This window comes from Pocillopora damicornis, chromosome 7, assembly GCF_964200805.1.
Source record: "Pocillopora damicornis chromosome 7, jaPocDami1.2, whole genome shotgun sequence".
NCBI lineage: Eukaryota > Metazoa > Cnidaria > Anthozoa > Scleractinia > Pocilloporidae > Pocillopora > Pocillopora damicornis.
Genome location: NC_142676.1, coordinates 24,394,338 through 24,405,130, shown reverse-complemented (window position 1 = coordinate 24,405,130; position 10,793 = coordinate 24,394,338). Strand labels below are relative to the sequence as shown.

Genomic DNA, 10,793 nt, shown 5'->3' with positions numbered 1-10,793 from the left:
CAAAACTTTTTACTCAAGAAATGGTAAGTATTAATTTATTGTTCAATTGTAGTATTATAAAACATTTTACGCAATTTTATGCAGATATTTCACGTATTTAAAAGGTGCCCAGATGTTACGTAGTTTTGGTGGATGTCATTAGGGAACATCCACCAAAACTTTGACCAAAACCATCAACAATATATTTTTTTAATTTTATCTATAGCCACTGTTAGATGTTCAGGGAGACAAAAGATTTATACCACTAATTAGCAGTTAGTGCTCTGGCTAATTGTTTTTTATGGTGCACAATTGCTGACCGACCAAACATTCATAATGATTATCATAACTCTTAACACATAGAATAAAGTGGTTTTGGTGGATGTTTCTCTCCATCCACCAAAACCATCATAGCAATTTCTGCTACTTCCTTACAGAAGACTGATGTGACCTGCTATTTGGAGTACATAACCACAATCTATTTCTTTGTATGTAGAGATATTTTGCAAAGTTCTTGAGTCAGCACCTTTTATTATTGAAACCATAATCATAACATGGTGCACAATATAGAATACAAAAGGTTCTGGTGTGGTAATCATGTAATCTTGAGACAGGAGAGTTTTTAACTGACTTAAACTGATTTAAACAGACATTTGCAACAAAATTCCAGGTCCAGAAATTTCTTCCACTATTTCCGCTAAAATCATAACCTTTAAGTACAACAAATCAGCACATTAGTAATTGTTATCAGGGGTCTGAAAATCCTATAAATCTTTCACATTTATTTCAAGTAACCTTTAATTTCACATGGATGAATAAGTCTACGCTCAAGATGCAGAATGTCTTACATTTTACAAACTATTTCCCTTTTTATGGATAGACAGTGAAAGGCCTTTGCCACATTGGTGAATCAAACCATTGTATACCATGCATTTTGCGATAATTGTTTGTTTTTGCTCACAATATCCAGAAAAATGGAGGGGATAAATTTAAATAGCAAATTCTATTAATGGTTAAAATTAAATAACATTGGAAGATCAAATCAACTTTGTACTGTTTAAAATTCAGTTTTGGTTTCTTGCTTATTCCAGCCTCTTAATATTCAAAAGCATTCATTGTCATTTTTGTGTTCTTCTGTGTACATAACTTGAAAAATAAACACAGAGAAAGGAAACCACAAAGGATTAAACTTGAAGCTAAAGCAAAGTTTAAGTTGAGCCATAGCTGATCCAAATACTGATCCAAATACTGATCCAAATACTGAGCACTTTGTATTGTAACCCATTTAGCAGTAAAGTTTATCTATATGTCTGCCAGCTTTTCACAAGTCTTACCCCTCTCCTTCAAAAGTCTCTATAAATAAATTTTTCTTTGTGGTCCCTAATTGATGATAAGTATATTACAGCTCCTCAATTTTCCTCTCTCAAGACAAGGTTACTCTAAATTTAACAAAGTAATGGACTTGATAAAACTCAAACTATAACTCAGCTGGCTGCTACTTGCAACCTTAATTTCTAGATATCAGTATACAATAATCAATATGTTATAAATAAGAACCCTAATGCTTAATTTTGCAGTGATCACCTTCCTCCTTTTCATTTGCAGACCAGACTGGAACCTCTATAGGTGTGTTTGCTTGTTTTGAGTGGGGATGGAAGAAAAGCAGTCATGCCGCACATCTGGTTTATTAAATTGGATTTGTTCTGTTTATACATGAGTAGAACTACCTTGTTCTCTGAAAAAAATAAAATTTCTCGCATTTTTATCTGTGCTTTGCAGTCAAACTTCCTTGTGTCTTGGACAAGAAATCTTATTTTCTTGAAAACAAAATCTTTGTTTCCAGCCTTCTGTAATAGGTAAATATAACAGTGTAAGATGAGTGACAGTGTATTTCTTAAGTTATTTTTTGGAATGTGACAAAACGGAAGTGTCATAGCGTGATAAGGAGCAAACATATGATTGCTTGATAGAAAGCAAAAAATGCAGAATTGCATATATTTTCTCCTTTGTCAGCAGCATATGTTAGCGAAAAGTTCTTATAATTGTTAACTTCTAAACCATCTTCAATTTAGCCAAGATTGAACTGTTATCACGTTTGTCATAAAAGTATTCTGAGATCAATGTCATATGACCCATTCGTGTATTTGACCTTTCAAATTAGCAAGCCATAGTTGACAGAAACACAAAGGTTGAGGATAAAAAGAAATTATTATATACAGTACTTCTTCTGCATCTTTTCGTTTCCTTTTCTCTCCAGCTGTTCTATCTATACCGTGCTGGCAATTGAACACTTCCCTTCCCAAAATTAGGAAAGGCACACCAGTAAAAAACGAATTTTTGCTCCTTAAATATCTCATGCATCTTCCCCCAGTATTTTGTGACTTCTGTCCGAGGAAGGAGGTGTAAGCATTAAATTAACTCGAATGATTCCACAATTGTGGTATCATCCAAGCCATGCCAGAGGACTTGAACTAGATAAACTAGTGAGAATGCACAATAGCGATAGCAAAGCTTTGTAATGCTAAAGAGCTATATCAATATATATATATATGTTCCCGAAACCTTTGACAGCTTTAAAGAAAGAAAACTTCGTCGTCAACCCTGTTTCAAATTCCGCAATAAGTTTATGCGCCTCATCAACAGAATTTACGTATCCTAAATTATCTGCATGTCTACCATCAATGGTTCGCGACTTAAAATTCTCGCTATGCTGTTTCTGTTTGTTCCTCAAGAATCATGGGATTTACAGCTTCGGATGTTCGGCTACATCACTTGCGGATTTCCGAGAATCTTCGGTTATGTTTTGCAAGTCATTAAATATTCCATCTCAGTCCCTCTCGACCGAGGTGGTTTTGGTGGATGGAATCTAATGCCGACCTATTTAAAATGGGTAATAAAGCATCCATTCGTGGTGTAGCAACTACAGCTTATCAAGCTGATCGTGACGACGCTTCTGATCGTGACGACGCTTCTGATCGTGACGACGCTTCTGATCGTGACGACGCTTCTGATCGGTTTGATTTGGTAAGGTATTTGAGCGCCGAATCAAGAAAAGCCGCTCTAGAAACAAAAATTAAAGATGGCGACGACCTTGCCACTCCTCTCATCATCGCTGCTCGTGATGGAAAACTGGATTTTGTGAAGGTTCTTTTACGTTATGAAGCAAACATCGAGGCCCGTGGAACGATTAAGATTGACGGAGAAGTTATAGAAGATTGTACAGCTTTGTGGATCGCTGCTGCTAATGGTCATTTTGATGTTACGAGACTCTTGATCGAACAAAACGCCGAAGTCGACGGCAGAACATCGAGTAATTCGACTCCGTTGAGAGCTGCTGCCTTCGATGGACACCTTGATATTGTGCGCTGTTTGGTTGAGAACGGGGCCGACGTAAATGCCCGCAATAATTTCAATAGTACTCCTCTGATGATAACATGTTACAAGGGCCACCTGGATGTTGCTTCCTATCTTGTCAAACACGGCGCAAACATAAATCTACACGACAACAAGGGAAGCTCGTGTCTTCATCGTGCTTCGGAAGGGGGTCATGTTCAATTAGCTTGTGAGTTGCTTGCTTTAGGAGCAAAACAAACACAAAATCTTGACCGTTTAACACCACTTCTTGAAGCCAGTAATAATTGTAAAATTGAAATGGTGGAGTGGTTCATCAGTCGACCTGAATGTTCAAAGGCAGAAAGAATTGATGCTCTTGAGCTTCTTGGAGCCACCATTGCTAATGATTCTAAAGCTTATGACATTAAAAAAGCGTTTAGTTTCATGAAGCGAGGAATGGAGGAGAGGTATGAGGACCCGTCATGTCCTTTGCTTAAAAAGAAAATGGAACCAGTGGAGGCTTATCAAAATAGAACAGAGAGTCAAACTCTTGACGAACTTTCTCTCTTGGAAGGTGATGATCATGCTATCCAGATTGAGGGACTCATGATAAGAGAGAGAATATTGGGAACTGACAATACAATACTACGGTACCCGATACGTTACCGAGGAGCTGTCCTTGCTGATTGTAAGAAGTACGAACTCTGTGTTGGTTTGTGGACACGATCGATGGAGATAGCCATGAATTGCAATGTTCCAAAAACAGTGGAGCTTGAACGCCTCACTGATCTAGTTTCAGAAATGGTGAAGAATGGTCACAGTTTGAGTTCACAAACTATCGAGAACATTTTTGAAAAACTTATCGATATAAAAAGGAAACTGTCCGAAAAGTTGAAGAGTGGAGAATTGGAAGAAGAGCACAAAAATGAGGCGCAAGAGACATCGCTTTTTCATGCTCTATATCTCTTGGTGATGTACACCAAAGTTCAAGTCTCCTTGGAAATGAAAAATGGCAACATGATTGACCTTCTTCAAAGATTTCTGTGTTTAGAACCTCGCACCCGTGATGGAAATACACTTTTGCACTTGGCTGCATGGCATAAGACTCCTGTTCCTAGAGACTCTATAGCTGATTGGCGAGGTGTTTGCGAACTTCCCTGTGTTGAGACTATGAAGCTAATTTTACATGCAGGGTGTGATGTGAATTCCGTTAATGCCCAAGGAAACACTCCTCTTCATTTAGCCGTTACTTTTGTACCAAGACCTGATCAAGTAGAAATTTTGAAAGAAATGCTGGAGTTGTTGTTAGATCTGGGCGCAGATACAAAGCTTGTTGACAAGAATGGTCAAACAGTTATGGACTTCTGCGAGACTGACGATGCCCGATGCATCCTGTCTGCGAAAGGAAGACTGGGTGCCATAAACATCGAGGCCAGAAAGGTAAGAAAGGTTCGATTTTTAACGTTTTGTATATTTTCCTTACATTATCACGGTAAGCGTCCCATTGAAATGGGAGAATACTTGATTCCTATTTCCATAGGGTCTTGTGTTGATTATATTTCGTTACGCCTGGTTACCTCTCTCATCTTTTTATGAATAACAAGAGGCGACACGACTGTTGAGTGCTTTTCATTGTTTACTTAACATGGAGAGTTAAGGAGATTAAGAGTTTGGAACAGGTTGATGCCGTGACAAATTGAAAATACTAAAATCGTCGGATGAAATGCGTGGACTAACGTAAGTCACGAATAAACCCAGAATGATGGTAACCATCCAACTCCACCGAATAATAAACGCATACCTCGGGCGTTGTACACTTTTCCGGTTACAAAATTCATCAAATTTTAACGCTGTGATTCAAATCTTTCTCTGCCTGCACGAGCCAAATTCTCTCATTCTCCATTCTCATGTTAAGCTTCGCCACACAGTCGCTCAATAAATATTAGCATTTGAACGCAATGATCTTTGATAAGAAACCTCTTAAGTTTTCTGACCCGGAACGATGTACCACAGAAGGTATTTCATGGACTGTAAGCTTTTCGACTGATTGAAATTAAAGATATGTGGCAGTGACTTTCTCAAGTTTTTTTCGGTCAGGAAAGTATGGTTTTCTCTTTCACTAAAGTGATCTACTGATAGATCGCATCGCCAATGTTTACATAAGATAATTGAATTAATTAGTCGAATTAAATTAATCAGCCAATAAACTCCAACTGTTCCCATGGTTGTTGTTTTCATCAGTTGGTTAACAATCAGTCCTGAGTCAAAATGTTTATATATTTGTATTTTGAGTAGAGACCTCAGTGGTTTTCAGGGGGTCCACTGGAGAATAGGCAAACCAAAAATCTATGAAATTATTCATTATGAAAGTGGCCTTAGATAAATTAGTAAAAAGTTATTTTAAAAGTATCCATTAAAAGCGTATTTAAGTTCCTATTTCAACTTAAGCATGGCATAGGTCTTTTAATTCTGTTAAACTTAATTAAAGCAAATCATGTAAAAACGTAATATTTAAGTTCCTGAGAAAAACACAGCAAGGCACAGATGTTTTTATTTTCGTTTGGCGGGGAAACCCAATGTACATGTACCAAAATGCTTTTATCCCCTAAGTTGCTATGTGTTTTCCATTTTTTCTAAGGATGAAGTAACTGGAAGTGAAGTCGATGAAGGAAGAGGGGAAAGATTTGTTCCTGAAACCGAAAAAGACGTAAATGAGAATGTTAAAAGGGATACTACAGAGACATCAGGTAAGAGGATCTTGTGGAGGAACAAATTTGTAAAGAAAAATAATTGTTAGGGAAGACTGACGAGTTCCGTTATGAGCTTTTAGGTAACAATATTGGGTAACGGAGGATAACTGAATATATTACATATATATTTTACAAGGATAGCAGGCTGGGTGCCAAGTAATCTAAAATGGAGTAATCTATAATGACGTCCAAAATGATTTAGTTCCTAAGTCTTTTGATATAAAACTTACCCAGAGGGAGAAGGAAGAACATGTTTTGGCTTTTCGGTTCACGCTCTGTGAGACAAGCTGAAAAATGCCTTGTTCTATTTTTATTATCTAAGGACTATTTAGAGAGTTGACACAGCAGCTGGAAAACGTTCAAGAGCAACCAAGAAACAGAGATGGACAACTGAGGGAGATGACACAACAGTTGACAAATGTCCGTTCGCAACTACAAGAGAAAGATGGACAACTATCAGAAAAAGATCGCCAACTAAGAGAGAGAGATGAAGAACTGAGGGAGAAGACACAGCAATCGACAAATACTCAAGGGCAACTACAAGAGAAGGATGAACAACTGAGGGAGAAGACACAACAGTTGACAAATGTCCGTAGGCAACTACAAGAGAAAGATGGACAACTATCAGAAAAAGATCGCCAACTAAGAGAGAGAGATGAAGAACTAAGGGAGAAGACACAGCAATTGACAAATGCTCAAGGGCAACTACAAGAAAGAGATGGACAACTAAGAGAGAGAGATGGACAACTAAGAGAGAGAGATGGACAAGTTAGCGAGATAACAAATCAGTTGACAAGTGTCCGAGGGCAGCTACAAGAAAAAAATGAAGAATTTACTTCTTTGGAAAGACTGCTGAGGGCCAAACAGCACGAGATAGACGAACTGGAGACGTCTCTTTCAGCAGCTCAAAGGGCGCTAAATGAACGTTCACGCCATCAGACTCCTGATTGGGTCATTCCACGGGATCAGATTCAGCTGACGGACAAATTCCTTGGAAAAGGAGGCTGGGGAAGTGTTATCGAAGGCAACTACTGTGGCTGTGCTGTCGCCGTTAAACAGATGTACGAGTTGATACTCTCTGATCACAACCGTAGATTGTTTGAACGAGAGATGAGCATTGCCGCCAGATGCCGCCATCCTTGTTTGCTGCAGTTCATTGGGGCAACAAACGATGAAGGAAGTCCTCTGTTTGTAACAGAGCTCATGGAATCCAGTTTACGAGCACTGTTAGAACAGCGGCCTCTTTCTTCACTCGAGGTGTTTGTCATTTCTCTAGATGTGGCTCGAGCATTAAACTACCTTCACTTAAAGAAACCATCCCCCATCATTCACCGCGACATTAGCAGTGCCAATGTGTTACTTTGGCGGCAAGCCGACCAATGGCGAGGCAAAGTGTCAGATTATGGCACGGCTAATATTTTGCAGCAGACCATGACAGTTGGTCCAGGTGCCATGATATACAGTGCACCTGAAGCGCATACTAAACATCAAACCGTCAAGGTATGTCTGAAATTTGAATATTGGAGCTCTATTCTCAATTGTTTGACTGTGATTGCTAAAAGTTTATTCATGATTAGATTGAAAATCAATCTGAAGGGCTCGGAACAAAAAATCCTTGTCTGATATCTGACTGTAGTTGAACCCTTGTTCTTGGTTAACTGGTCGGGTGCTTTACGAAATATCAGTCTGTAGGGAACATGCCGCAGGACAGATCATGAAAAACATTAACTTCAACCAGCTGAGAGAAGTCGTACCAATTTCTCTCCCTTCACTGAGCTAAAATGAGTGAGATGCTTGGATAGCAATGAGGCAAAATTCCTCTGACGTAAGTAGACTGCTAAAAGAAAGGAAAAGAAAGGTGAAGGAAAAGATAATTAAAATATAGCAATTGAAACTAGCTGGCACGTTCATGCATTTTCACCTTTCCATTGTTATTCTCTTTTCGAGCTTAGGTTGATGTGTACAGTTTTGGAGTTCTCCTCTGTGAGATTTGCATCCGGGAACTTCCCGATCCTGACAGGCGCGACGAGCAAGTTGCTATGGTGACAAACGGCGTGCTTCGAGCTCTCATTCGGGGATGCCTGCAACACGATGCTGATATAAGACCAAGTATGCAAGAAATCATTGATGAACTCGAACAACCAATATAAGATTGGTTTTGAAAAGATCTGCTTTCTCTCTATTCTTGAAAAGGAAAAAAAAACGTAAAAACCTTCAAACTAAAATGACCTGTGTAAATTGGCTTTTTTCTTGGCTCAGTGCGAATATGCTATAATGTATAAGACTTGCCTTTTGAGACGCCAAACGTTTTATCTGCCGAACTTAAATCAAACATAGACCAGCTTAGATTTGCGTGTTGTTGCATTTTTAATAACGATTCCAATTAAGGAGTCATTCAAAGACTTCACTTGAAATAATCTTCAGTTAAAAAGGTTATTTTTAGAGAAAGAAAACAAAAGATACTCGTAACTTTTCAAGTTATGCAATTATTTGGATATGAAAGCGATCTTCGTAGTAATGAACACTACTTGAGCAGTAGTGAAAATAAGGCCTGAATAAAAATTCAGGCCTTTACGGGATTTTAATCCATGACCTCTGCGATACCGGTGCAGAGGTCGTGAGGTCATGGGTTCCAATCCCGTACAAGCCCGAATTTTTTTTATGCTATTATTAGTTGTGGAATGAGTTCGGCACATCATAAGTTCGGCATCAGAATTAAAGGCAACTGTTCAAAGTCAAAATCCTCTACAACCTAGGTGAGAAGAATAGCGTAGGTGTTTAAGACATTAGGTGATGAGAAAGTAAAGATAGTTAAAACTTCTTCAAACTATACCTGTGTTAACTTCATTTAGGGACTTTTCGTTATTACGATGTGATGGTACTGGTTTTGGCCCAGACTAAGGTTTTAAATGAGTGTGATTATCATTTATAGCTTTGCAATTTTTATGTACAGGAAATGTTTGTTAAGATGTTGATATTATCGATAGGGGCTAGCAGGTATTTTTTTAGTGCAATACAGAAGGTGTCAATGTGCTAGGTAGATAAGATCGCTCACCATCCAAAAATTATAACAAGCATCAGCGAAAAGTCGAGTGTCAACTGTGACTTGGTATCCTCAACATTCTATGGAAAACAGAGATATACACTTGGCTTTGTCTCGATGAATTTAGAGATCCTCGGTCAAACGATCTTTATTCATTTCTCATTAGCGTCGGTTTGTCGGAAGTATTTCAAGAAGGTGTCTGATCGCCACGACCATCTTCCATTAGTGTCTTAGTCGTATTCACCATTAGCTCGTTGCCAAACGTGATTCGAGTATAATTAATCATGGTTTTAAAATAGTTCTTTACACCTATTTTTTTAAAATCTCACGTATGTCTGTTGCATTCCGACGGCTATTTATGAGTGAATACGGACCATTACGCCCAAATAATAAGACTTTGAGATGATTTATAGTAGTTTTTTATTGTATTCAAAGTATAAACTGTAGACTACTGAGACTGAGGTATAATAGGAATGAAAAATAGTAAAATTCTCAATAAAAATACCTCACCGTACTTCCACAGTGCATCGCTTTTTATCTGACCGCTTACTATGTTGAAAAGAACCCATTTTAGCGAGTTACCGCCTAGCTAGTCCTAAATAGAAGCCGTTCTGGGTCGCCAAACCCTTTTGAGGTTATAATCCCAGGCGTTCCTTGCGTAAACCGCGGAAACTGGGGATGAGAGTGCGACAACTTGTGTTATTATGTGCTCGCTTTTTCTTAAACAGCATTATCTACAGAATACTGTGTTGTGGATACGGACTTGCCAAGATTCCTGTCTTGTACGCTCATCTCACATACGTGGTAGGCCCACACTAAATGATGTCGAGCGTTTTCGAAATGAGCCGGTCCACGAACTCTACAGCTTGAAAGCCAGCCAAATGAGCCAAATGTGCAAAGTTCATACTAATTCTTACGAGATAACAAATGAGCCATATGTGAGTTCAAACTATGTAAATACTGGCAAAACTGTGACAGCCGATTTAACAACAAACTATGATGCTGAGACGAACACTTCACTTGCTGAAAAAATCAAGAATATTCATGAACAGAACTTCGAAGGTGGCGCTAACAACAGCGAATTGGATAAGGATACTGATAAAAGCAACTTGAATAGTAAGGTTAAATATCTAAGCTTAGGTCTTCCGCTAAATATCCAGTTTCAGTTTCTGCTATTGGTTTTTGTTGGGTTCAACATTAGTAAAGTACGATTAGGTATTTCGTACATAATCACTTTTCTTATTGTACAAGCGATCGTGAATGTTGGTTTGCTCTACGTATGGAGTTGTATGTGCTTAGTAGAAGACATAATGAATACTCTTGATGCCTGTGATCTACTAGAAAAAGTTGTCAATATGACTAGTGTATATGAACATAATGATGTTACAGTGTTGATAAAAGTACAACAATTCAGATCTCGTTATGCAAAGTATGTATATTACAATTGTACTCGTGTTTTGTGGGAATGCCATGGCTATAATGGTGATCATGAATCAAACAGAGTACCAGTGAATATGTGAAAACGTCTCTCTCAGAAAAGTAGAAAACTGCAGAGTTATGTACGGAGCCGTTTAAATAACCAGGTACGAAAGTCATCAAAAGTCTATGATCTTATTAAAAATAGTGCAACATGAAAGAAAAGTACACATAAAACAAGAGTCAGGTTTGTACAAAAAATGAGAAGGAAA

The 10,793-nt window shown here is 38.2% G+C and overlaps 1 protein-coding gene and 1 long non-coding RNA gene across 2 annotated transcripts in view; both read left to right on the top strand.

The window, feature by feature from the left end:
• Positions 1–1,744, top strand: part of LOC149043260 (uncharacterized) — a 1,816-nt gene extending 72 nt beyond the window's left edge. The window contains exons 1-2 of the long non-coding RNA XR_016188486.1: positions 1–23; positions 1,585–1,744. The exon at positions 1–23 is cut by the window's left edge and continues 72 nt beyond it. This is a non-coding gene — a long non-coding RNA (uncharacterized LOC149043260). The remainder of the gene's footprint in view (positions 24–1,584) is intronic.
• A 1,118-nt stretch (positions 1,745–2,862) lies between these two features.
• On the top strand, positions 2,863–8,502 carry LOC149043259 (protein fem-1 homolog B-like). Its single transcript, XM_089212545.1, has 4 exons — positions 2,863–4,752; positions 5,951–6,059; positions 6,385–7,562; positions 8,015–8,502. Exons 1-4 carry the CDS (start codon positions 2,866–2,868, stop codon positions 8,210–8,212), a joined length of 3,372 nt encoding a protein of 1,123 aa, XP_089068671.1. The 5' UTR covers positions 2,863–2,865; the 3' UTR covers positions 8,213–8,502.
• The last annotated feature ends 2,291 nt before the right edge of the window (positions 8,503–10,793 follow it).